This window comes from Anguilla rostrata, chromosome 12 (assembly GCF_018555375.3).
Source record: "Anguilla rostrata isolate EN2019 chromosome 12, ASM1855537v3, whole genome shotgun sequence".
Lineage (NCBI taxonomy): Eukaryota > Metazoa > Chordata > Actinopteri > Anguilliformes > Anguillidae > Anguilla > Anguilla rostrata.
This window is the reverse complement of record NC_057944.1, coordinates 32,017,466-32,045,062: the sequence shown is the minus strand read 5'-3', so window position 1 is coordinate 32,045,062 and position 27,597 is coordinate 32,017,466. Positions and strand designations below refer to the sequence as shown.

The window sequence follows — 27,597 nt, the reverse complement described above, 5'->3', positions numbered from 1 at the left end:
TGCGAATGTGAATTACTTCACATTTTGAACTTTTTTCAGAACTATTTGTTCAACCTATTGCACTGCTGACTGCTGCTGACGGATGAATAGTATAATGTGAAAGCAATGTTTGAAAAATAGAACTCTAAACTCTTTTAATGTTATTTCATTATTTTTATTTGTCTCTGTGTTTTGTATCGACTATTGTGAAGCACTTTGTTTCTTGTATTGAAAAGTGCTATACAAATACAGCTATTATTATTATGATTATTATTATTATTTTAAAATATGTCATTTTAGATGTAGTATTAACTGCGATTTTCAATTCTGCATGTCCTTCTGATATGTACATTTTATTACATTATTGGTTTACTTTTAATAAAATGGGCCTAAACTACGAAATGAAGTGGGGGGGGGGGGGATGATTTCTTATCAACCACTAAGTGTCGCCACTGTCCACCTTAAAGACACTGCACGACTCACTTAGAAGGTTTAATCGATTGCTCAAATAACTAGCCTAATGACCTAAATCCAAGTGCTCACTAATGCGCCTCAGGCTCAGTGAAGCTAAATACAGATGTTGCTTAAAGTTGTATTTTGTAGTGAAATCAACGCAACACACAAAATGGTGGGAACCGATTTTGTAAAAACTGGTTTGAAGAGGCCAATTTCGGAGCGCCTAAAACAAATCACCCTATAAACAGAAGTAGCTGGTTTGCATCACTCATGCAAAATATAAAATAGGCCTGCCATTGATTCGATGATGACGCCATCTCCTGGGAGTGGATTTGCAAAGTGCAGCACTGTCCAATACTTTTCGCTTAAAATTCAAAACTCGACCCCGCAAACTCTTAATTTGCCGCATTAAATATATAGACAAGGTCGCAAAGATAATTTCTATATTATTAAAATCGTGTTAAACTGCACCAGTTGTATTGTGAACTCGGCAAAATAACTATCGTTTCAATAGGCACTTTACACATGCGCATCGGGCATTGTGTACACACGGAAGATGATGGCAGATTTCCGTACTGTTAAAGGGACCAGCAGCCATACGTGGATACAGCGAGGCTGCGGGAGACAGTGGTAGCTAAGAGTCGCCAGCAACGTTGCATTTTCTTCGGAGAGTACGCCGTTTCTGCATAACAGAACAAAGGCAACAGCGAGTTAGCAAAACATTTTAACGTCAGCATAAACCCGTCAGGTACGAAAGTCTCGCCTTTTATAAAGTTGAATCTGTGAGGCTGATTGACCAACACAATCGGAACTGAAGGGGATTCATTCCCGCAGAATTTACCGAGCTAACCTTAGCCTCAAGCTAGCAATACCGTCTTGGAGAAAAGCACAGCAGCAGGTCTACGAATCAGCCGCAACCGTGGTGAGTGGACATTATACAATTGCGGGCAATACAGCAAAAGCCTAACGTATATTATGTGCATGTACCGTTTGGTAAAGGAATCGTGTTTTCTTACGAAACACTATACTACCTAGCCAGCACGTAAACTTGATCCCCGGCTTGTGGCTAGTATATCTTCATAGCTGTGTTCTTGTTTCATAACAGGCCTGGTTTTAAAGCCTTTAAGTACCTAGTAACTATACGCAAACATTAGCTAATGTGTAAATAGCACGCCCCCTGTTATTCGTTGTAGTCCGCAAGCCAACGAACAACGTTAGGCACCTCAACTGCTGGTTAGCCAGCATGTATGTAAGCTAGCGCTAGTTAGCTTGCGAGCAATGTAAACTACCCTCTGCTGAATATGATTTAGCTAGCTAACTGACTATTAAGCCATAGTCGGATTAGGTAAAGCCAGCTACCCTGCAATCGTATCCAAATGTGTCTGTTGCTCACAGCGGTGCAGCCTACAGTATTTTCTCGGTGCACATATAGCATTAGGTAGTAACCTTTCTAAAGTATCACGCCAACTAATTTATCAAGCTGGCATAACGTTACCACAGCTCCAAATGTAGGCTAACGTTACAACATTAGCTACTTTGCTAATATTAGGTAGATTAAGTAACGTAGACATGGTTGGCTAACCTGGCTACTGTGCATTTAGATGCACATAGCCCGCTAGTTAGCGGTTTCACAACTAATTTTCTTCCATAAATGTGTTTTAAATCAATACCAGAATAGAAGGATACATTGTTAAAGAAAAAACCACTTATTTTTTGCAATAGGCAAAATGGCATTAAAACACAAAAGTGGCTAACAGACACGTCACGGGAATAAGTTGTTGCAGAATGAACACATTCTTGCAGAATGAATGAACGCATGCATGCAAATGTATTCATAAATTTATTTTTCTTTACGCGTTTTTATTTCCGTATGTAGAGTAACCTTTCAACTCTTTATACCTCACGAAAGCAAGGCAAGATATCCATCCTGACATATCCCAAAAGCATTACACTCCCTTGTGGTGGGTTCATGAAACTCGCTCTTGAAATATAATTCGTCCCCTCCTCCCCATTTAAATGACGTGTCTCTAATCCTGCTTTTGAAATTTCGATTTCATCTCTGGATTTTGGGAAGTTTAGTCTATTTTTCATTTTATATCTGCATATTGTTCACACCACTGTTACATTTTTTTATGTTTTACACTCGTGACATTTAACTGTGTCCATTTCATGTTAGTCAGTGCAAATTCATTTTTCAGTAAGTCTTTTCCACATTTCGCAATGACAGTTGACTTGCATCATCACTACCAGACAGATTAGCACTGGCTGTACTGCCAATCAACCATGGGGGGCCTGAGTCTGAAAGTCACTGCTCTGTATGTTTGGCACTTCAAAAATATACGCGAGAAGATCAAAGGTGGTAATTTATATATTTTGTATGCGGAGACTGACCAGTACATTATGGCTTTCTGTTGCGGATCAGATGCCCTATGAGTGCCTTGTAGGCGACTGGTTATTGTTTAATTTTCAGTTTGCTTTTTGGATGTTCTCACCAGGCCACCTTACAGTGAAAACAGCAATTACACATTCTGTGATTGTGCACTCCAGGTTTTTTAAAATTTTATTTCTGCAAAGGTTGCGCTAATTGATCTCCCCCCTACTGTATTTAAATCGGCGCTACCTGGATGAAAGCGGGACGTTTCCTTTTCCGTTTATTTTGGTGTGACTGATTTGCCGCAAGAGCTACCGCGCACATCAACTCGCGCCATCTGGGCTGCTGCCAGGTGCAGATCAAATTTTAAGCTGAGTTTCAATCTCTGTGTAAGCGAGATAAGTGTAGTTCTGCCTTCTGCGGCTGTGGAAGAGGGGACAAAATGCACTGCAGGTGGCAGTTTCCCAGCCACCTTGCCTCTGCGGGTGGATGACCATTGAACCCCTGAAAGGTTGTCATTCGCCTCTAATTTATGCCCTCTTATTACTGTCAAGAACCCTCAATTTGATCATTCAAAGCCTTGATTCGCTAATTTGAACCCCTAATTTCAAAATGTGTGCCTTCAATTTATTAACTCTACGCTTTAATTAATTGCACCCTTATTAGTCATTCAAATTACTTGTACTAATTGCTAATTCCGCGGCTGGATCAGGCCTACTGTGGGTGTCTGGCCGACCGGGGGGTGGTTGCTCTCGCACATGGGGGAGATAATGCTTACTGTGTCCCTCGGTTCCTGGGCATAGCTGTGATTTAGAGCCTGCTGTGAATTGCTATCGTTTAATCATGGGTGCTTGAAAAGCTGTGCTCGTATGAACATTATCTGACTATGTGAATTGCGTGCCTCATGTCACTGTTTTCTGGTGCATCCCTGGTGTTTCTTGGGTTTCTGTTGGTCGGCTCTGAAGCAGTGCTCAGCATTGTTAAAAAATCAGAAGCGAGTGATACTAGAAATGCAACTGAAGATAAACCAGTCATCTCCATCTGTTGTTTTTCTCTTGCGTGCATGTTTGATTCTTTGTTTATTTTTGAGTGACATGCTGGAGGGGGGAGTCCCAGAGGTCACCCGAGTCTTTGGGCTTGGTCTAAGTAGGCTAACACTCGTCTTCGCGTCCTGAAACGCCTGCGATTCTTTGGATTCGGGCCTAGCCGATGGAAAGCGCCGCGATTCTTCGCGACGCTCAAAGGTTTCCGCTAAAAGGACCGGTGCGTTCTAACGGCGGTCGCCCAGAGCACCTGCCTGGCTTCCTGCAGCTTGGCGGCGATCCAGGAAAATGGATTTTGGATTTGGATATAGGCGTGAAATAAGCCTGGCTCACAGCACGGTTGGCCCTGTGCTAGCCCTGTGCTAGCCCTGCGCCCTGGTGCTCTGTGCTCCGGAGCCTGTGTCTCTCCCGCCGTGGCTCACCCCACTGGTGCTCCGGGCCCCTTCACGCTGAGTGTGTCCTCTGGGGGGGTCGAGCGGCCGCGGGAGGCTGCCGCTCTGCCTGCTGTCCACGCCGGCTCGTCGTCTCTCGGAGCGGTTTGAATGAGGAGGGCGTGTGGGTTCCCCCAGACAGAGAGTTATCAAACGCTCAGCTGCAAATAAAATAAAAATAAAATGAAATGAAATTTAAAAAAAACCGAGCTTGGAGAAGCCTCGTGGTGTTTGGGAAAAGGTGAAGTGGGAAGCGGGAGAGAGCGCCATTTCTAAAGTGCTTTGATACTCTCTTTCTCCGCCTCTGACATTCCTCCGTGGAGTCTGGCGGGCTCGGGGCCTTTTGGGCAGCGTGCCTCTGAAAGGGCAGCGCGGGGGGGATGAAAGGACCGGTCCTCACCGCTCTTGGATGAGTTGACCTGGGCGGCTCGGCTCCTTTAAACTCGCGGTATCGGCGCTTTCGGTTCCGCCTCTGTTCTCTGGCGCGTTCCCTGGCCGCGCTCTGTCTCTCTGTCCCACCCGCTCTGTCCTTCAGCGTTCACTCGCTCGGGCACACGCACCTGCTTCTCCATGTGTGTGTTCTGCCCTCTCCCGTCTGTGTGTGTGTGTGTGTCGGAGCACACGCACAGTCTCCGCTGTGTGTGTTCGCCCCTCTCCTGTATCGTGTGTGTGTGTGTGTGTCTGAGCACACACACATCCTCCTTGGTGTGTGTTCTCCCCTCTCCTGTATCGTGTGTGTGTGTGTAAGCACACACATCTTCTCCTGCGTGTGTGTGTGTTCACCCCTCTCCTGTATCGTGTGTGTGAGTATCTCTGTTCGCCCCTCTCCCATGTGTCTGTGTCTGTGCCTCTCCACAGCCCCGCGGTTGCTGTGTGTGTTAATAAGTGTTCTGGGTGGGGGCAGATTAACTGATGATTAGAAGCGTCTTTAAGGGGATCATGGGAAGTGCTGACAGCTGGGTGGGGGTGGGATGGGGGTGGCAGGGCTAACCCAGGGGCCACTAGACAAAAGGTCGCCCTGCAGTATGTCAGTTGGACTCTGGTGACGAAAGTCCGCTACCTTATCCGGCTTTTTGTTTGCTGAATTCCTGGAACGTCAGACGCTGCCTGTGTCAGGGGCAGGAGCTCTCTCTCTCTCTCACACACACACACACACACACATACATCAGCGGCACCTGAAGAAGGACCTCGCACTGCGTTTCAGTTCTTTAAAATTCGCGTTTCAAACGCGTCTTTTTCTGGGTGTGGTCAGGGGATCAGGTGGTGGTTTCTATACTGCCGGTGCTGGTACGGGGATTCCCTTGCTGCCAAATTTGGTAGATTTTGCACCTTTCGTTTGAAATGACTGTTTTCCACAGTTAAAAAGAAAAAGAGATGTTTCGCATAGGCGCGACAGACGGTGTTTTTTTATGTTTTCGGTAATGATTGAAGCTCCAGGCTGGTTGGCTGCCTGTCAGACCTGCTGGGCGGAGCTACGCCGGCCCGTCGGCCCGTAGGCCCAGAGCATGAGGCTACAGGAGCTGTGCACCGTCTGCATGAGGGAGAGGGAGCGTGAGCATTTAACGTTATTGTTTAATGTTACGCTTATTGCTGCACCTAGTTTAATCATGGCATTACACAGGCTAACATACAAAAATCCCCCCCCACACACACACACACACACACACATACACACACACACACACACAACACGCACACACACACACACACACACACACACATACACACACATACACACATACACACACACTTGTATTGTGTTTAGGCTGTATGTTTGTTTTATGTGTGTTGCAATATGTGTCCATGTACATCATGCCAATAAAGCCCATTTGAATTTGAGAGGAAATTAGTCAGTGTGATTGTGAGAGAGAGAGAGATGGTGAAATGAGAATGAGAGAGAATGAGCTCGAATGAGAATGGGAGCGAGTGTGTGAGAGAAAGAGAATGAGGGAGATTTAGAATTGGAATGAGGATGAGTGAGTGTGAGAGAGAAAAAGAAAGCGAGAATTAGAAGTGGAATGACAATAAGAGTGTGTGTGGGAGAGGGGAACTGAGAGAGAATGAGGGAAAATTGAAATTGGAATGAGAGTGAGTGTGCGTGTGTGCGTGAGAGAGAGTGAGAGCGAGGGTGAAATGAGGGAGACACTGAGATGTCCGCACCGTGTCGCACGCCAGCGTTTCCCTGTTCATTCACATCCGCCCCGATAACCGTGTTTACCCTGCCGCCACGTATCCATGGACACCGGTTTTCTGCCTGTGACCGGGCCGGGAGCCAGGCGGACGCTCTTTGGGGTGGTGGGGGGGTGGGTCACTCGGCCGGCCGCACAGGCGTGTCTCCTCTGCGGCGTGGGCCTGCTCGGCTCGGCTCGGCTCGCGTACCCTCCGTCTGCTCCCAGCTCGGGGGGCTAAATCCCGCTTAGCGCCCCTTTAGCGTCTCCCGGCCAAGCTGTCCGCGCCTGGGCTCAGTCCGCTAGCTTTCCGGTCTGGGGTCTGAGAGCTGGGCCTGCGGGATCCTCCGCCCCGCTCTCAGTGGTAATGGGGGTGGGCTTCTCTCTGCCGCTCTGCTCTTAATTGATCAGTTTAAGCTGTTACCATGGCATTCCCCACATGCCAGCTGTCGGCTAAATGGCCGACTACAGACCTGTAAGGCCGGCTATGTCTACATAGAGCCCTTGTTAATTTCTCAAGACTGAAGGGGCAAAATGTCCAGCTAGGCTATTAGTTCCACAGCGTAGCAAGCATGTTCTTAATCTGCACAATCCATTCTGGTCCTTGCCCCCCCCCCCAATTTAATGACATAATGGGGTCATGGGAACGATTTGTCTCCTCGCTGCCAACACCCATAGCTGACCACTTTCCTCACCTGACTGGCTACTGAAGAATTTGGGGGACCCCCTGCTGTGTTCCACACACCGCCCTCCCTGCCCGGCACCCTGCGTCTGTCCTGACTGCTGATTTGTGGAGGGAAGCCTGTGGTGGGTTCAGACTCTGTGGCTCTGTAGGACCGGGGCTGAGTGGCTGCTGCTGTATTAGCCTGACTGAATTGTACTTACCCACGTGTTGAGCTCTTGTTAAGAAGCTGATTGTAGTTCTTATCCGGGTGGGACACGTGTTTACCTGCCTCTGAGTGAAAGTGGGCTCGGAGGCCTTATCTCCTCTCCGCATGAGCACTCAGATTCCTGTGCCCTCTAAAGGCCTTTGAAATGTATCCTTACAGTGGGCCTCAAGACCTGGCATACGAGCCTATTCTCTGAGAAGCAAAGATAAGGACGGTAGAGCGAGTGTGTGTGTGTGCGCGTGTGTGGGGGGCGTGTATTTGTTCGGGGGTGTATGTGCGTATTGTGTGTGTTCCCGTAAATGCGTGTGTGCGTGCGTGCGTGTGTGTGTGTGTGTGCGTGTGTGTGTGCGTGCGTGCGTGTGTGTGTCTGTGTGTGTGTCTCTGTATGCGCTCGCTCGCTCACACACCTGCGGTATCAGTTGCAGTCTGGCGTGATGAAGCTTCAGTGACATCACGTCGGGGAGGAGCTTTGTCTTCACAAGGCCTTCAGAGCCGTTAACCCCTTGTGCAGCCCAAGTGGACCAAGCCAAGTGCCCTGAGACGTGCCCTTGACACAGGAAAAAGTGCTGAAGTGCACTTTCCTCTCACGGCTCGATGTTCACATTCCTCGGCCTTTGATCTCATGGAATTGTTTCCCTGTTGTTGTTTTAACGTGAGCAAACAAGGCATTCGCTTCACCGCGTCACGATGCATCAGTCCCTGAACTTTTCACAATCTGAAAATTTGGGGTTTTTAATTTTTTTATGTCTCACATCGCCGAGTTCCCAACGCAGTATGCTGCAAGTGGGTACATCTGAAATGTTTGATTCAGACTGCTTGATGTTGAAGAGCTTGTAATTGAAAGGGCACATTTATTTTTCGGGAACTTAAAACTGTGTGGTTGAGCTGGAGTGCAGACCCGGAAAGCCACATTGATTTGATCTTTCATGGTCATTTCATGGGCTCTATATATAAACTCTTTCAGACATTCTTTTTCAGTCAACAGATAAAGCTTGATTTCTCACAATAAGTATTTTACCTGCATGCTTTGCCCTGAATAAAATGGGTATTTTTGGGCTGAATCATGTCCTGCATGACTGTTGGCTTTTGAGAAATGTATGCATTTATGGTCACCAACTGGTGGCCTTTCTAAATCAAGCGTGCTGTTTTTTTTATGCCTCCTCGATGGCACAGACGTGGCCGGAGGCATTATGTTTTCGGGTTGCCCGTCCGTCCGTCTGTCCCATTCTCTCGTGAACGCGATATCTCAGGAACGCCTTGAGGGAATTTCTTCAAATTTAGCACAAACGTCCACTTGGACTCAAGGAATTCCACTACAACTTCCATTGCATTTCTTGTGTATAAAACCATTCTGAAACCCCCCCCCAAAAAAAATGCTTCCGCTCTGTTCATTTTCTCTATAATTTAATAATTAATACGTGTGTACACACTCGTCCTCCTCTTCGCCACTGCCTCCACGCTGTCCAGTTCCAACCCGATCACCTAGCTGGCCTTCCTTAACAGCTTGTTGAGACTGCTGACCTCCAAGCCTTGATACCACCACCCCAGCACATCACCGCAAAAAATAGCACTGGCTACTGGTTGGCGGAGGCGTACAACCGCAAGGTGGTATTTCTAGTTTATGCCCGCTTCCGTAGGATGTGGGTTTGTGGGTTGAAGACTCACTCAGGGCAGTAACTGAATGTAAGATGTAGCCTAATGAATGTAAGTGTGTATAAGTCTCCAGATAAGAGTCTGCTAAATGCAAAAAAAAAAAAAAAAAAAAGTGATGTTTGCCATTCAGGAAATGTTCTGCAGGCTTTGCGAGTTAAGGTTAGGCCATGGTTCTGGAGGACATGAGTCAGGGTTACAGTCAGTGGATGTTTTTTTTTTGTAAATATATAAACATTTGGTGGCCTGAGAATTACAGGGTTCTGTCTGCCATTTCTAGATTTCTGATATATTCAGCTTTGAAGTTCTTGTCAGTTCATTGGTTTTATCACTTAGGACTTGAAAAACCCACATTTTTAACTTTGGACACTTTGAAATGCCTGACACAGTGACAAGATGGTCAGTGGTCGGATACAAAAGATAGCCTGTGTTTGAAAGAAGCTGGGGGGGGCCTAGCTGTGGATTGAGGTTTTGTTTTAGCTCTGTGAAGATTAGTCATCGTGAGATGCTTCTCCTCTTCCTTTCCCTGTGTTCAGTTTAATACCAGCTGGCAGTAATTTGTGGGTTATGACCGAGCAGCCAGAACAGGGCTTTGTTTCTGAAGCTGACTTCCTGGTCTTGCTGAGAGACGGTGATCACTGTCAGCTGTGCCGTTGGCCCCAGTCTAGGTCTTCCAGCCACCCGTTTCAGTGTCGATGATACCGAAACTGTTAAAATACAAAGACGATCATTTTTTTCCCCCCCCACAGTATCATGTTGTTGCGATAGATGTTATTTCTTAGTCTAATGTCTCCCCATGTGCCGATTTATGAAGTGATTTTGTCATTTGGACTATAATTGAATATTTTGTGGACCAGTCGGGGACAGTTTGCGTCACTGCCTAGTCACTGTGCGTCACGGGGGAAGGGAAGGAAGGGGGTGTATCTCACGCGCTAAGTGGACGACCCGCACCCAGCTCGGACTTCCTGACCATTTAAGGGTCCCCCTTTTCCCTAGCCTCTTGACCGCATCCAATCTTGTACAACATGGCAGCACAAACTCTGCACTTCCGTGGGTTCAGAACGCTTTTCACACGCGTCTCTCTGGCTTGTTCACTTCGACAGACTGTGATCCACAGTAATAACTCTCACCATTTCTTTCTCTTTCTCTTTCTCTTTCTCTCTCCCTGTTGGAATATACGCTAGGTGAGGTTAACTCATTCTGTTCCAGAAGGTTCTGTAATGGAGAAAGGGGGTACGGGTGGGGTGAGGTTGGGTGAGGGGGGGGGGGGGGTGACACACAACTGCAGAAGGTGTAGAGTTGGAGTTGGCATAGTACTGTTGCACTCTCTTCTGTTGAGTTTGACCGTTGAACCGGATTCTTACACTATGGCCTGTTCTGCCTGTCAGTCAGCAGTATTAACGAATGGAGAGGCTCAGGTGATTCTGTTCCCTGTCTGATTGGCCGGAGGCTGACCTCTGTGCTTAAAAAAACAACAATAAATAAAATTTAAAAAGCAGTTTTTATAGCCAACATGTATGCATACCATTGCATTAATTACTGAAGCAGTTCCGGTAAAGTAAGATACAAGTGTCTAGCTGTAAGAACCCAGCTTCTTAATTTTCATAACTTCCTGCTGCCCCACCTAAGTGTAATTATGTAATCTGCCTGCAAATGAATTGTTTTGCACACCCAGTTGCATTGAAAATACAGAACTGTGTTTTGAGCATTAAGACTGGTGTTTTCCGGGGTGCGGTGGAGAGTGGGGGGGAGGGTAGGGTGTATGAGGGTGTGTCGGGCGTGACGGCAGACTGAGGCTGGTGAATCATCGCGCGTGTACGAGAGGAGGAAAACACCGGTCGGCTTGGCCGATTATCGGGGATGGGGCCCGCGAGCGGTTAGCCGTAGCGAGCGGTCAGCGAGCGGGGGTTAGCGAACGGCGGTTAGCGAGCGGCGGTTAGCGAAGCGGCGGTTAGCAGCGGCGGTTAGCGAGCGGCGGTCAGCAGCGGCGGTCAGCAGCGCGGTCAGCAGCGGCGGTCAGCAGCGGCGGTCAGCCAGCGAAGCGGCGGTCAGCCAGCGGCGGTCAGCGAAGCGGCGGTCAGCGAGCGGCGGTCAGCGAAGCGGCGGTCAGCCGGCGAGCGGTCAGCGAGCGGCGGTTCAGCCGAGCGGCGGTCAGCAGCGGTCAGCGGCGGTCAGCCGAAGCGGCGGCTTAGCCGAGCGCGTTAGCCAAGCGAGCGGCGCCGCGGAGCTCATTGATCGAGTCGCCCGCTGGGAGCTCGCCGGCACGCAGCCACTCGAGACGGTCCCGGCGCCCGAGAGGGGAAAGCCAGCCGCGTCTCGCTGACGTCACGGAAACGACTGAACGCGTTAAGGATCTGACGCCGGCTGCTGCGATGGCGACGGCAGCGTTCGGTGTAGCGGACATGACGGCAGCACCTGCGATGACAGCAGTGATGATTAAGAGGAGGATTGTGGTGATCCTGAGCTCTGGTCGCTCATGTTCTCTTATGTCCATGAATCTGCCGCATTTAGTTGGCAGGGGGAGCGCAGCACTCGACATCCACAGTAATGCCAAATGTGCCAGCTCAATTTAGCGGATGTATCTGAGCAGCTCATTTCCATCTGCGTCCCTGGGTAGAGTATAGCAACGGCATTTGATCTGTTACAGTTAGTATGTGTACATGTAGAGAAGGGCGCATTATAATACATTTTATGATGATGTCGGTGGTGATGATGATGATGATGATGATCAAGTCACGCTCTGTTGCTGGAGTCCGTGTCTTCATGCCGGGTGTGTGAGGGTATCATAGCGATATGATTATAATTGTTACGATGATGATGATGATGATGAGGTTGCGTTCTGTTTCAGGAGTCCGCAGTGCCTCCACTCCAGTGTGAATGAGGGCGTCATGGCGATATGATTATAATTGTGATGATGATGATGATGATGATGAAGTCGCGTTCTGTTGCAGGAGTCCGCAGTGCCTCCACTCCAGTGTGAATGAGGGCGTCATGGCGATATGATTATAATTGTGATGATGATGATGAAATTGCTCTCTGTTGCAGGAGTCCGCAGTGCCTCCACTCCAGTGTGAATGAGGGCGTCATGGCGGACCACAGCCCCTCTCTGGACTCCGGCCAGCTGCACAGCCCTGACCTCCCGCTCCTTGCCCCGCCCCTCCCGCCCACCATGGCCAACGGTGACGGCCCACAACAGGTAACCATGGAACCAGGCCTCCCCTGTCATGTGACTGACTGGCTGCCTGATGTTTTTGTCATAAACAAAGCAGAGATGCATATGTAACTGGGCCTCCCCTGTCATGTGACTGACCAGTTCTCCAATTTTCATGTTGTAAATGAAGCTGGGTTGCACATGAAACTAGGCCTCCCCTGTCACATGACAGGCTACCTGTCTAATATTCCTGCCTAATGTTCCTGCCTTTTATATTTAATTTCATATTCCATTCCTGAGCCTGTGCTCATATTACTGGATGGTTTTTGGCGTATGAATGTGCGGCTTTTGTTGACGGATCAAATTACTTTAACCTACGTCAGAGCGTCTTCCCACTCTGGGTTTTTATCATGGGCTGTTGTATTTATTTCAGTTGTTAATGACATGGCTGTTATGAGAGAATTTTTGATTAAGTTGTGCTTTGAATAGGCACGTTTGTTTCAACTGAGCAATTGATAGGAGTGCCTGTGTGCCATTTCTTCATCGGACATGTACCTGGTGCAGTATAAATATGTCAAAGTACAAAGACCATAATATAATCCAGGTTACGTAAATTTGTTTCATCTGAAAGATTATAATATGCATTTGAAATATGGAACCCTCCTGGTGGACTCTTCTCTGGTCCTAAAACAAAAAAGAACAAAAAAAAACCAGTTTGGGACCACCTCTGGTGAAGGGCAGTAAAACCCAGTGTTTACTGCCCTCTAGTGGAGTGTATTTGTCAGTTCAGGCTCTCTGCTGCTGCCGTGATAGTGTGGAATTATGGGAAGAATGAACAGAAACAATAGTTCTATATTAAAATGGTTTAGTTATTTTCAGTTAGCTCAGAGATGACATCTTTACGTCAAGCGCAGAGGTAGAAGGGAAGCTGTCGGGTGATCATATTCCTGAGAGATTTAACAAACTGTGAGCTAGATTAAATTAAAGATTAAAGAACATCTTTTCTCTGATGATCTTTCCCTGTAGATAACATACAATCTCCTGTTTTTGTATGGATATTTGTATTTATTTCATACAACACTCCCATAGTCCCACAAGGTCTCATTTAATGGCGCCGTGACTCACACTGGCCCTGAACATCCTCTGAACGACATTCAGACTCGCTCAGCGGCTGCAGGTAAACAAGCCTTTGCACAGATATTCCCAAATCTCTTCCTTTCATCCAGAACCAGCAGCGGCCCTCTCTCTGTCTGAAGCCAGTCAAACCGCACAGCGTTCCGATTTTATAGCATTTCATTTAACGAATGGGTTGTTTTTTTTTTGGCAGATAGGAGTGCATTAGTTATACTGCCCAAATGCCTGTCGTAAAACAAGCCCTACGTTCCAAATTCCCTTTTGTGCCCCAGCACGGGAGGCTGAATAAATTAACACGAGTCTAAAGTGTTTATGAAACGGGCTTTTAGCTGATGGTGCTTCACATTACCGGTGTTGTTTTATTGATGCCTTGTAAGGGGTTCTGATGGTTATGTTATTTCAAATGAATGGCCAAGCGCCGCGCTCTAGCTGGGTTGCTGTTCGTCCGCTGATTACCTGCAGACTGCGGCATGTTCCCGCGGACGCACCCCCACTTTGTAGAGCTCTTACAGTTATCACAAACGGTCAAGAGCAACGGCTGCAAAGTAAATAAATAAATAAATAAATAAAGCCACCAACCTGCTTCAGCCCAGCGGGTGAAAGGGGACAACATGGCCGCCTCCCAGCCAGGACCGTCCCAGATGCAGACAGAAGGGTCCTCACATGGAGGACTCCCCCGCGGGGTGACCCCGAAATAAGGAGAGCTCAGGAACGCGTTACCTGTAATGAACCAGGATGCCCAACGTTTCCACGTCCGGGACACCTTCCTGGGAGTGACGGGAGAGCGTTGCTTCACCGGCTTTTACAAAAACAAACTGTGAAATCACGTTAAAATGTAGAACCGGTTTATACGCTGATTAAATTTAAGAGAATGTAACTGGCTTAATGGACTGGCTCAGGAGGAGGGGTTTTACGAGTCGCGGGGTAGGTCCGTTTCGAGTGCAAGGCGGGTTTTGTCACGCACAGTTCCCGTATCTCTGGTGTCCTGTAGCGTCTGTGTGCGCTGAGGTGCTGCGATGCCGGGACAGCAGGCGTGCGTTTTTCTACACGGCGCTTCATCGAGTGTGTAACGTGCAGCGGGTTCCACATTCACAGCTGTTGGGCCCCGTCTTCCCCCCATCCCGTCTTATACAGGAAGCACTTCAGAGCCCTTCTGCTCCAAATCATGTTTTTTTTATTTTATTTATTTTTTTAATGGCAGCTGTTTGTTCCTTATTCTTCATTTGTCAAGCGGGAGAATGCATTTGGTCTGTTATGCCGATGATGCTTTTCAAAATTATGATAATGACAATGAGGCTAGCAATCACCATCTATCATCGCACAGTGAACCACAGACAGTGTGCTGATAATTAGTCTATCGTGCCAAACAGGTTGTGATAATAACAGTGTTTTCCAATACATTCTCCATAGGTGCACTTTTTTTTAATAGCATAAATGTTTGTTTTTTTTGTTTTTTTTTGCTGCATAATAACAAAGTATAATTTCACTCCAAGATTCGAATATATTTTCAAATTGTCATTTTATTGTCATTCTGAATGTAGCCCATGTGTTGTAATGTTTGCCATATTAGAGATCATATTTACATTTTCTCTTCACAAAAAGCTGTATTTGAAGAAATGAATAAAAGAAAGGAAATTCTGCGGGGTGGGGTCTGCCGTTCGAGAGATGAGTATGTGATTCACTGTCTTTGGGTGGGTCTGCTGTTATCAGATTGCGTGTGAAATTTGCTCTTCTTACTTGGGTGTAAATTCTATTGTGCAAGGCGAAGACTGACATTCTGAGTAATGGCTAATTACAGTCTGAGGGGTTTTCGGGCAGAATGGGTTATTATTCCGTTTGTTACGATGTATCTGACAATTAGTCAGTTATACGTAGGCTACGCCTAAACGACGAGGATTATTAGGATATTATTTCCCTGAAAACATATCTATGTAAAACTAAGCAGCTGTTCTTTGAATTATTGAACACACTAGTCCAGATTGGACCCTGATGTTTTGAGCAGCAGAAGAGGCCAGTTGGTAGAGAGGTGGCTCATTGGAATAGTCTGTGTTGGCCTGGCTGTGGGTGAATTTGCTGTGTTGGCCTGGCTCTGGGTGAATAGTCTGTGTTGGCCTGGCTTTGGGTGAATTGTCTGTGTTGGCCTGGCTCTGGGTGAATAGGCTGTGTTTGACTGGCTCTGGGTGAATAGTCTGTGTTGGCCTGGCTCTGGGTGAATAGTCTGTGTTGGACTGGCTCTGGGTGAATAGTCTGTGTTGGCCTGGCTCTGGGTGAATAGTCTGTGTTGGCCTGGCTCTGGGTGAATAGTCTGTGTTGTCCTGGCTCTGGGTGAATATTCTGTGTTGGCCTGGCTCTAGGTGAATGGGCTGTGTTGGACTGGCTCTGGGTGAATGGGCTGTGTTGGCCTGGCTCTGGTGAATGGAGAGATAGTGAAAGATGGGGAGGCCATGGCAGGTAGGAGAGGGTGAATGGTGGAGAATGGTGTGAGAGTGAGCAGCGGTGTGGTTGTAAGAGGTGAAGTGACTGAACCTGGGGGTCTGACTAATGTAACAAATATCTGCTTGCAGCTAGATTAAGTCATTTATTTGTATAACAATTATTTTATCGTATCTATTTATCATCAGTTATTGTAGTTATCATTATTATAGAAAAATGTAAGGGTCTCTTACTAGTTTATTCGTCTGTGCCACCTGCAAAGCAAACCACACCTTTGTAGTTTACAGATGCATTTATTTTGGAGCTATTTCGTAACCGACGCATTTTGCGTATTTCTGCTGGAAACCAGCTCGAGTGAGCGCTTGAGCACGAGCGCCACGTCCCCTGCTCGCCCCGCGGCTGATTGAGAAGCTAAATAGCAAGAAAACCGTTTCGGTCGCGGTCGTAAATCTCCTCCCGGGCCTGCGGTTTAACGGGCTGAGTTTGCGTCAGTTAAAGGCCGTTAAAGTGAGTCGGCCAGTACACGGCCGGGGAAACGACCGATGAAAAACAAAATAAAATAAAGTGATTTAAAAAATCGTCCGCATGAGAAACCTAAGGCTTTTTTTATATTGCCCTGTTGGGCAGCTGCTCCGCGAGAAAAGGAAGTAAAGACCGTTCTCCCGGCATCTGCTGCTCGATCACTTGATTTTGGTTGTTAGCGGATTAATTATCTTTTTGTGAGTTTCCGCACACGCTGGAAATAGGCTTATAAATACAAAGTGTTCCCTGCTTCATTAGGATCCCAAAAGGAGAAGGTCATCCCTGGATGTTAGTAAGCACAAATAGATGTTCTTTCACCACAGGCTTGTGGATGTTTCATGTTCGGTCTGTATTGCTCCGGAGAAGGATTAATTATCTCTGCTGGTTTGAAAGGGGGGGGGTAGCTCATATGGGGTTAATGATAATTCCCTTTGTGCCGTTGTACTCCTATGCCAATTAGTGCATCAGACCCCGTGAGCTTTGTGCACAGTTAGGAGTCAGTTAATGATTGTAATTATGATTGACTGTAAGCCTATGGCCAAACCATCGCAATTCTGTTTTCAGATATTTGGCCGCGTAGCTACATGATAGTGTACTTATCGCACTGTTTTGCTGTGCGTTTTGTTTTAAAGGCTCAAAAAAAATTGGCTTCAGTTTCACCATTGTTGACTATTTTCCTGAATACCAGCTTTCGACTAAGGACGAGGCAAGGCTATAATGTAAAGACAAATCCATTTAATGCCCGTCAAACATTGTTTCTGCCTAAAAATGCTTAATTTACAATGACAAAAGAGCTAGACCCCCACGTTGCGCAAACGTGAATGTTGTCGTACGTGCCAACTACGGGCAAAAGGGTGGGAATCTAATTTAGAGAAATATTTTATGCTTGTTAAGTACTATTTATCCTTAATAAATTATAGGAATCTGCTTAACGAGGCTTGATGAAGCGGAATAAAGAGCCAGAATGCCCAATTCTTGCGTAGCTCATGCATTCAGTCGGAATTAACTGAGCAGGACTCGTTCAGCCCACAACATTATAGTGACGATTCCGTACTCGCCTAAAGAGCGCAGACGTTTGAGGGAACATCGAGAGGCTTTGTGTGGAAAGGTGTGTAATGGCTTGGGGTTGTACTGGTGCCAATGTTAGGAGGTCATATGGCCGACCCCTTCAGGCCTGAGTGTGTGTGCTTGCTGCTCTGAATGAATGTGTAGTAATTGTGTGTGTGTGTGTGTGTGTGTGAGTTAACAGTCTGTGAATGCTGTGCATGTGTGTTTGTGTGTGCGTGTGTGTGTGCGTGTCGATCATTTTGTGTGTGTGTGTGTGTGTGGTGCAGAAAGGGGGATTCCTGGTGTTCGTTTGTGTAGGTCTTTCTGTTTGTGTGTTGTATCTCTGTAGGCCACCTGTGTATCAGTCTTTGGTGGGGCGTGGGGGGCACGGCTTAGCACTGCTCCTATCCCCCTCCTCCTCCAGCCCGGGGAGATTGCGCTGTTGTTTGGGAACAGGCGCAGCCAGTCGGCGCGGACCGGAGCGGAGCGCGCAGTGATTCACCTTTTCCGCTCGTTTACGGCCGCCGCCGCCGCTCGAGCCGATGAATCAGCCTCTTATTTACCAGCCCGTCGGTCCAGGTGTGCAGCCGCTTCTGCCGCTCGCCCCGCTCGTGGCCGGTCTCTCAGCGCGTGACGCACGTTGGCTGGGCCCTTTGTTTATTTGCATTGCCTTGCATAACATTCATTCAGCAGCCCGCCTCATCCGGGGAGACCAGCGCTGCAGGAGAGCCTGAGTGCCTCCACCTGCTCTTTTACGAGCAGCGGCAGCCCAAACCCTGCTCCTGCAGATCTGCCGTCCCGTGGCGTTTTCACTCCAGCCCTTACAGAAACGCACCTCATTCCACTGCCTGAGATCTCTTTCGAGCTGCTGATGAGTAGAGTCCAGTGGGTCAGAGTAGGGTTTGAAACGGAAAACCTGCACGATGGTAGATCTCCTGCGCCTGTGTCCTAGACGAGCATTCCCACAGCTGCGAGTGCATTCTCAGCCTTTTCTTTGTTGGCTGTTTCCTTGCGCAGGGGTGGGGTGGGGGGGTTTGGGGGGTGGGGGGGGTGCGGGGGGGGGTGGGGCAGCTAACGCGTCAGACGCCACCTCCAGGAAGCAAGGTGTGTTCCTGGGGTCTGCTGCGATAGCTGTGTATCATTTGCACTCTTGGTGACAAAACTAGTTTTGGTAAGTAAGCCGGAATCAGGCCAGCAAACAGTAATTAAGCTATAATTGCAAAATTTGTTTCCAAGTGATGCAACGTCTTTGCATTGATTCACTGCCCTTGCCATTTTTTTAATGATCTCAACTTCCTGGCTTTGAACCCTGGCACCTGCAGCCTTCTGATTCGGTAACCCAGTTCCCTTTTTTCTTCCACAGAAGGACCGGTCCGGTGATGTAGGCGGTCCCCCCGGTCAGGCCAAGGTCCGTATTCGGGAGCGCGTGTTAGCGTTGGCCGCTAGCTGTCTCGTGATGTCACCGCTGATGTCGCAGCCCTGATTGACGTTTTCATTTCCCCCTCTACTTTCTCTGTCCCTTTTGCGTTCTCTCTGTTCACCTTGCGAGGTTGCCATAGCAACGTGCCCTCACACTGTGCGCGTCTGTGACCGTGCGGGTTAAATAGAAGGCGGAGGACTCCCACCCCACCCACGAGGTGGTGGTCCTCGCCACCCTTCCCGTGAATAATATTTTCATTTTTGCCGCTGCTGATGTCGACGGGGAATTATTTATTAAGTGGGTGTTGTCGGCGTCCAATTTCCTTTTGTTTATTTTATGTTTTTTGTAAAGCCTGCTCAGGGAGGGAAAATAATTTTGTGCTTCATTCAAATGCCCCTCCCCATGCCCCCTTTGACTCGCAATTTGAAATGAGGGCCCCGTCTATTCACTGTGATTTATGAGACCACAGTCCCAGTGCAGCCCCAGCGCAGCTCCAGCACAGTCCCAGTGCAGCCCCAGTGCAGCCCCAGCGCAGTCCAGCACAGTCCCAGCACAGCCCCAGTGCTGCCCCAGTCACAGTCCAGTGCAAACCCAGCGCAGTCCATTGCAGGACCCAGCGCAGCTCTGTTGCAGGCATGCAAGCCATAGCGAGGTTTCACGCTGGGTTTAGGCCCCGCCCCTCCGCCTCAGCCAACGCGTGGTGAGCGTTCTGGTGCAAAATGGCTGCCGTGCATCACTCAGATGGGCGCGGCGCTTTGGAGGTGAGTCACAGCCTCTTCACGCTGAAGTGCTCTGCGATAATGAGCCAGAAAAGGGTCCTAATAAAGCAATGCTTTATTACTGTTATTATTATACATATCCTTGCGTAAAATTGCATTGGACTGAGATTCATGGCCTGTGCAGTTACATGTGAATATTGGGTATGTAGTAATGAGGCATTTAATGGGTCAGGAGCTGATCTGGGTCCTGTGAGATGCAGATTCCATATTTAATATCTTGTCATATATCTCGTCCTCCTAGATGGTGATGATGATGATTAGAAATCACAACAATAATAATAGCAATTATAATAAAAATGATATTATAGAATTTAAGAGTAATATAATAAGGATAATGATAAGAAGAATCATGATTGTGGTTACAATAATAATGAGAATTTTATCATTTATAATAAATTATTTTGATAGTAATATTAATAATGACGAGAGAAGGGAGAATCCTATAGCCTAGAACTGCAGGAAGGTACAGTATGGTCCAGTCCTATAGAACAGCAGCAAGGGTCGATATGGTCCTATAGATATGCTATTATGTTGTGTTTGGGTGGTTGTAGGCTGTGCAGCTGTGTGTGTGTGTGTGTGAGTGGACGGCGTGTGTGTGGTCGTGTGTGTGTGTGTGTGTGTGTGTAAGCTCTGCGGGGGTTTTAATAAGAGCACAGTGTGGAAGAATGTTCCGGATGGGGGCGATTGAGCTCTGCTAGATGGCAGCATAATATTTGTGACAGGGCACGCCACAGAGACCTCTGTTTGTGTTTCTGTGTGTGTGTGTGTTAGTGTGTGGCGCATGTCTTTTAGTGTGTTGAGCGCGAGCGCTCCCGTGTGTGTATATGTGCGTGTGCATGTGTGTGTGTCTGTGTGCACTCGCGTGCGTGTGTGTGTGTGTGTGTGAGCGCTCGCGTGTGTGCGTGTGTGTGTATGTGCGTGTGCATGTGTGTGTGTCTGTGTGTGTGTGTCTGTGTGCACACTCGTGTGTGAGTGAGAGACAGAGAGAGAGAGTGAGAGCGAGAGAGAGAGGAGCAGAGGAGAGAGAGTAGAGTGAGAGAGGAGAGAGAGTCAGGAGGAGACGATGAGGGACGAGGAAAGCGAGGTGCATGCTGCGCGGCAGAGAGACAGAGAGTCAGTTCAGAGACAGAGGCAGACGAGACGAGAACAATTAGACGGAACAAAGGCAGAAGAGACCTGAGCACGCGCGACAGGCGCCAAATGTCAGCGCAGAGAGACGAGAGATAGGAGACAGGAGAGAGAGAGAGAGCAGAGAGGCGACCGGACAGACAGACAGACAGACAGACAGACAGACAGAGAGACAGAGAGACAGAGAGACAGAGAGACAGAGAGACAGAGAGAGAGAGAGACAGACAGACAGACAGACAGACAGAGAGAGAGAGCAGGAGCAGGGCTGCTGCGGCTGGGCTGGCCTGCGTTGGTGACGCGCGAGTCCTGCGGGGATCGATGGGGACAGGAAAGCCCGTCACGGGCTGCTGCCTTTCCGCCGCTCCCGCGTCACGGCCGGGTCCGCTTTCCCCCGCGCCGGCGTCACCGCGCGGTAAACAATTAACGGGAACAAACGGGGCAGAAACCTGACCCCTGAGTCACCGCCGCCCCGCGCCCAGCGCCGCCCAAATGTCAGCCGCCGCAGCCGCCGTCTCCCGGGGATTAGCGCCGGCCCCGGGCGCGGCTAGCGGGCCCGTGCTAATCGCCCCCTCGCGGGCGGACCGGGGGGGGGGCTCGTTTCCGGCTCCGGGCTGCGCCCGTTATGCATGGGGCTGCGTCTAACGGACTAATTGTGTTTGCGCCGGTGTGGGCCGGTCTGGCATTCAACAGCCAAAAAAAAAAAACGCGGAGGGGGAGGGGGACAAACAGAAAGCGCTTAGGAGGCAGAGCGGGGCCCGAGCTCGCGGGCCTGGGGGCGTGTGATCAATTTCCTAAAGGTTTATTTGCAAAACTCACTCTGCCACCCACCCCTCTCAGCTGCTGCTCCTGCTCGGACTGCAGTTTCCTCCTCTCTGGGTGCAGTCGCTCGCGTAACTGCAGCATCTATCTATCGTCAGGATGTCAGGATGGCAAAATGGCAGACGGGCTGACCAGCAGGCAGACCGGCAGACGGGACTAGTGCCAGGAAACGTCTTTCGGTCTGGTCAAACGCTGACCGTCTTAAAATGTTTATTTATTTATTTTTTTTGAACAAAGAACTGGAAGCATATTGTTATTCCGTACACTGTTCGAGGTTCTCAGCTGTGGTGCTGTCTGTAGTATGTTGCTTGTGTGTGAACGTCCCATCTCTGCTGAATCGTCCTGTAAGTCAGGCCTCTGGCCGGGTGGATTGCAGTGCGCCAAGTGGACGCGACTCTATTGAGCAATGAAACGTGGAACGGACTTCCCTTTTGAATGAAATCCTCCCTCCCAGGGTGACACGGGCCAGTTCTGCATTTCTCTGTGGTGCTCTCCTAGGCTACACCTGTGACCTTTGACCTCTCTAACATCTACTAAAATTCCCCCCTCTTCCGTATAAGACATGGGGACACTGCTGGCTCACCAGTCCTATGTACAGAAATAATTAGACTGCCTTTTTATTAGACAGCCCCAGCTTGGTATACACTGTATCCTATGAGTGCCTGTCGTGCACATTTGCAGTATATATGGATAATAAAGTTTTGTTTTCAGAACCCGGCAACCTTTTCGATTTACGTGTCTTTGAGCCAGCTCTGTTTCCTTAACCCTGGTGGACGTATTTTAAGGAGCTTTCCGAGATGCCGGTCCCCCTGCTTTCCTGTCGGTTTGTTTGAAACTAACGTGCAGAAGCGGATTTCACGCCGCACACTTTTGAGCCCAACGTTCCCATCGCTTTTCTAAACCCTCGGCAGGGCAGTGAAGGCTGGCTAAGTCCATGTTGGTGTTGATTGCAGGTGTGAACGTGATTATGGTTTGATTGAATTTAAGTCACGTTTTGATGAAGAAGTGGCGACATCTTGTTTGGTGGCCATTTTCTAAAAGGCCTGCATGGTGCCAGCTGAAGACCTCATCTTGTTTCTCACACGGGATCATGGTCTTAAACTCCTGGTCGAATATGAGTGAATGACCAAGCTGTTAGGCTTAGGTTAGTTACTGGTAAGCGAGCATTGGTAGAAAACTGAATGAAGGCTAATGTAGTTATTGATAACCATGTTTCAGTAGAGAAAGGAAAGCAGTAGAGTAAGTTATTTATGAGAAATCGTTGGTGCAAATATTAATGAACGATCAAGCTGCAACATTCGTCATTGATGACGCGGTGTCGGTACAGAAATGATAAAGTTTTAGTGTTCTTTCCAGGACTCGGACGAGACTTATTTTGGGTACTGGCTCGATTGGGCAAGAGACAGATCAATCAACTGGCCTGAGCCAATCTCAGAGTGGCCCTGGGCCAGCGGGCACTCCTTACTGTCGAGGCCTGCGTTAGTTTTCCACTCTCCGAATCGCAGCGGCAGGATGTTCCACATAATTATCAGTGCGGCAGTGATGCGGGGAAAGTGGAATGGAAAAGTAACGCATCTTTCCTCTCTTCCTGTAGTGGAGGAGGGCATGGTGGGGGGGGGGGGGGGGGGTTGGCTGTGGCATTTTCACCTTGAGTGCGCTGCTAAGATTTACTCATTAATCCCCCCACCCCCCCCACCCCCCACCACCCCCAGCCCGATCCCAGCCCCCACAGGTTCCCTTGTTATCTGAGGAATCCTGGCGGCTGGCGCGTGGTTGCCGTGGTGACAGAGCGGTGTTGGGCAGAAGCCCCCCCCCCGTCCGTCCGGAGAGCCTGAGTGTGAGGCGGGCTCGGGTGCGTGGGAGCGCTGCGGCGTCCCGGGGCCTGGCGGAGGTTTTCGGAGTCACTGGCGTGTCATTCTCTCGTGTGTCACCCCCCCCCACACCCCCCTCCGCCCCCCTGGCTGTCTCCCCGCCCCCCCCACATCCCCGGGCTGTCACCCCCGTCAGCGCCTCTCCTGCCTGAATAAGAGGAATAAATGAAAATGAGTAAAGAAAGAAAAACCTCAAATTGCTGTGAAAGGACGGGCGGATTTTGTGCAAAGTCCACGGTGTTCTAGCATGATCTAGGGGCGGGGTCGGGTGCTGGCGCCGCCCCCTCTGCGGCCGGTGGTCCCGCGTGATGGACAGACGGCAGCCGCGGCGTCGCCGAAGGCTAGCGCTATCCCCGCTCGCCACGGCGGCTACTGAGCGCCCGTCCCCTCATCTCCAGCATGGACCGAGCTGCTAATGCAGCACATACAGGGTGCCAGTCTGAGGGCGAGAGAGAGCGGGGGCCGGAGGGGGAGAGAGAGGAAGTAGCCTGAGGATGGGATGGAGAAAGAGAAGGAGAGGGACAGAGTGAGGGAGAGCGAGTGAGAGAGCGAGAGAGACAGAGAAGGGGGGGAGTGAGAGAGGGAGGACACGGCAGTCCCTGTCAGCTGTGCATGCTCACGACTCCAAAGAAGAGAAGAAAAAAAAAAGAAAAGAAATGAAATTCACTTTGGGGACGAAGGAGGCTCATATTTTAGTGTGAACACGATCACTTCCAGACACGCACCCGCGCACACACACACACGCACACACACACACAAGCACGCACTCGCTCACTAACAAAGTCACACGCAGGCAAACACGCACGCATGTACACTGAGAGTCACGCACAGACACACACACACACACACACACACACACACACAGAGTCACGCACAGACACAAGGGGAGGAGAGGGGGATGGAAGGTGGGAAAAGAGGAAAAGAGGTGAATTGCCCCCCCCCCATGTGTGGAATGAGCGATTGCTGGATCTCTTTAGCTTACACTCGTTCCTCCCTCTTTTCTCCTCTCCTCTTCTTCCTCCACCCTTCCTCCGACCGACCACTGCCCATCAGCCGCTGCCGCGGACAGGGACGATGCCGCGCTGTGTTTGTTGAAGGGGTTGCCGTGGAGACGGTCGCGGAGAGGCAGGCAGGCAGGCGGGGAGGGAGGGAGGGAGTGAGCGAGAGCGAGAGAGAGAGAGGGAGAGACAGAGAGCGAGAGAGACAGAGAGAGGGAGCAGCTTGCAGCTGAGCGCGTCGAGCCTGAGATCGTACCACCGGCTACCGGAGCAGCCCCACTGGATACCGCGCAGTAGCGTCTTCCTCGTCCTCCTCCTCTTCCTCCTCCGCGTCGTTCGCGCCCGGCCCTGGGTTCCGGAGGCCAGGGGGCCCGCACACGGGCCGCATGCACGGCCCCCTCCTCTCGGGTCAGGACCCCGCGTTTTCCCGGGTCCCGGGGCGAAGCGGCCAGCCATGGCCGCCGCAGGACTCTTCCCCACCGGCGAGCGCGTAACCCACGGCAACGCCTGAATGAGAGAGAAAGCGAGTGAGCGCGCCAGAGGGAGAGCGATGCGGGCGACAGTAAGTGGCGTCGGGGTTTTCCTGGTCTCTGGGGGTCTGTTTTCATGACTGATTTGGGGGCGGGGGCTCTCCTGGCCCTCAGACCGGAGGCTCCACCAAAAAGAGCTTTTCATTTAGCAACAAAATTAAGCAAACCAAACGTGTTAAAAAGAACACAAAATGCTCTCACGCACACACACACACGCTCTTTCCAGAGAGGGGCATCTTGACTTTAATTCAATAAGACCTCCCTCTGTCTCTCTCCACGTGTGTGTGTGTGTATGTAAGCATATGTGCCTGTGTGTATGTTTGTGCGCATATGTGCATGTGTGTGTGTGTGAGAGAGAGAGAGAGAGAGAGAGCGTGTGTGTGTGTGTGTGAGAGAGAGAGAGAGAGGCGTGTGTGAGCGTGAGAGTGAGAGCGAGAGCGTGGCGGACTCATGAATGGAAGCTGCCGCAGAGAGCACGGCTGCGCTGGAGCGGAGTCGCAGCTGCGGCCGCATGCTGCGGGGGGTCAGCTTCTGCTGCGGCTCCCAGGTAACCGGCGCCGCGGCAACCGTCGCCGGCCACTCCCGCGCTCGCAGTCCGCCTGCCGCCGCTGCCGGTGCCTCCACGGACCCTCTCCTCTCTCGCGGGGGTCAGAGGAGACGCGTGCGCTCGCAGGGTGTTTAAAAAGGGACCGGAGAGCCTTTTACAACGGGAGCGCTGCGGTCGTGTTAGCGGTGACGTGGCGGTTCCTCTCGCGCGGTCGCGCCAGCCTGCCAGCCAGCCAGCGTGGCGCTCGGCCATGTTCGGCTCTGTGCTCTTAATTAGGATTACGGGGGGGAGACGTTAGAGCGCGGCGGCGTTTCTCCCGCGCCCGCGGCCGCTGCGTGAGAGCGGGTGAGTCAGCGCGGCGGGGAGCGCGGCGGGCAGAGCGGCGCGTGTTTGCGTGGCTGCCGGGGGAATCGTGAGTGCGTGGTTAGCGCCGGACCGGAGCCGCTACGCCGGCGCCGCCGCCGCGTTCTGGCTTCCTCCGGCCCTGCCCGTCCGTCTGCCCGCCCGCGTCCCTCTCATCGCCCTCGCAGAGTGCGTTAAAATGTGTCCTAAAATACACAGCGGGACCACGCAAGTCCGCAGCCGCTTGTCGGGGCACTGCAGCGTTCGGAGCGGACGGCTCGTGAGCGACGCCGGTTTGTCCCAGTGTGCACTGCGGCGCGTTAGCGGCGTGCTCGTTCTCACCAGGGGGGGGGGCCGAGCGCAGAGGCCTAAAATCCTAATAGGATTTGTCCAGGGACGGCCAGGCCGGGGGGGGGGGCCCTAATTGGACCTTGGTGGGGAAGCAGCCGGCCAAAATCTGCTTAGCAGAAGGTTAATGTAGCCGTGATGAAGAGCCCGTGGCGTCCATTAGCAGCGTGTGGCCACGGGGGCTGTTTTTAGGGATTTTTGTGAGCCTGGTCGGCCGTACGGGAGAGGCTGGAGAGCAATCGTACTCGCCGATCTCCTGATCTCCTGAAGCCGGATTGTTGAGTTAGGTGGATAGCTGCGCTTTGTAAAACCTGGAACAGCTTTTTTTTTAAAAGTCCGTTCCTTGTTCCAGAATTTGGAGGTTTTCTGGGTTTTACTCGGTCATCCTGCTTCGTGAAATAATGTAGGGTTGGAGGGATTATCTGACGTTCAGCCCAGCGGTTAAAGTGAACGTGGCAGACCACTAGCAGTTAGTGAATCTGGGCTATATTCACAACATCGTAGGGTAATTACACCCTAGAATTTTTGATTTTTTATTTCATTTAGCTGTGAACATGTTTGTATGCCTACTTCATAATTAAACCTTTTAATCTATACTGTTATTTCAACATGAAATAATATATTTTGACAGAAGAAACTGGTAGAAAACTTGTTGGTGCTGCCCTCAAACGTTTGAAAAATGCTTTCTGCATTCCACTCTGGCCCCCACCCAAATCGTGATGTCAGAGTTCCCTTTTGGAGGTGCCGCTACGTCATATAAATGTCAATCAAGATATCCAGCCGGAAAAAATGGTTGCCGCCCACAAATTGGTCAGTTTCGTTTTTAATATGCTGGAGCACTGCCGGCTCCTGATTGGCTACACAAGTTTTGGCCCGGTCTTTTCAACCTGGAGAACCATGGCGACAACTTCTTAAACACAAAGTCACAAACAGTCCTAAAAATGGCTGCGGTTGGAAATCTGCCTTGTGATTGGTTCAGTTTTAGAAACGGTTAATAATATCAAGTTTTTTGTTAAAAGGTACTGCCTCAATCGCAAAGACATTAGGATTAGGTGTGTAGTAGAGCTACTTGGTTTGGATTTTGTTTTCCTGTGTAGGGCAAATGTGGTGTCGCTTGTTGCTGTCCAACATTATTATTCTCACATAATAATTACAAGGCTGTTTCAGTGCGTATCAGTGCATAAATTACTTTACAATCTGCCAGACATGCAAGAGGCGGACAATTAGCCAGACATATAGACTAGTCGGTAAATTATTTTTGGTTTTATGTTAAATCAGTGGCACTTAGCCTGCATTCTTATTTAAGGATCTTTATTTGAACATGGCGACATGATTTGTACCTCTACCGCTGCAGTATTTCTGTGATGAATTCGTCGACACGGACCCGTCCCCTGTCAGCCAATCACTGTGGGAATAGTAATTAAGCTCATTTAAGAAAGGCCACATCATCCATAGCAACGAGGTCAGCCCTGGCCACACTCCCAAGCTTAAGAGTTCTCTCTGTTCCCTTCTAAAAGTTAGTCTCAGCAGCTTTGTGAGT

General features: G+C 49.8%; 1 protein-coding gene across 4 annotated transcripts in view; it reads left to right on the top strand.

The window, feature by feature from the left end:
- The first annotated feature begins 753 nt into the window (after positions 1-753).
- Positions 754-27,597, top strand: part of fndc3a (fibronectin type III domain containing 3A) — a 72,911-nt gene continuing 46,067 nt past the window's right edge. For 2 of the 4 annotated variants that reach the window (XR_010324441.1, XM_064301687.1), the window contains exons 1-2: positions 754-1,357; positions 12,034-12,184. Coding sequence is in view for 3 of the 4 variants with exons in the window: in XM_064301687.1 (XP_064157757.1) it covers positions 12,074-12,184 (111 nt within the window). In the remaining variant the exon portion in view is untranslated. Of the gene's footprint in view, positions 1,358-12,033; positions 12,185-24,462; positions 24,853-25,259; positions 25,368-27,597 lie in introns of those variants that run through there. The other 2 variants (XM_064301689.1, XM_064301688.1) reach the window with 2 other exon arrangements.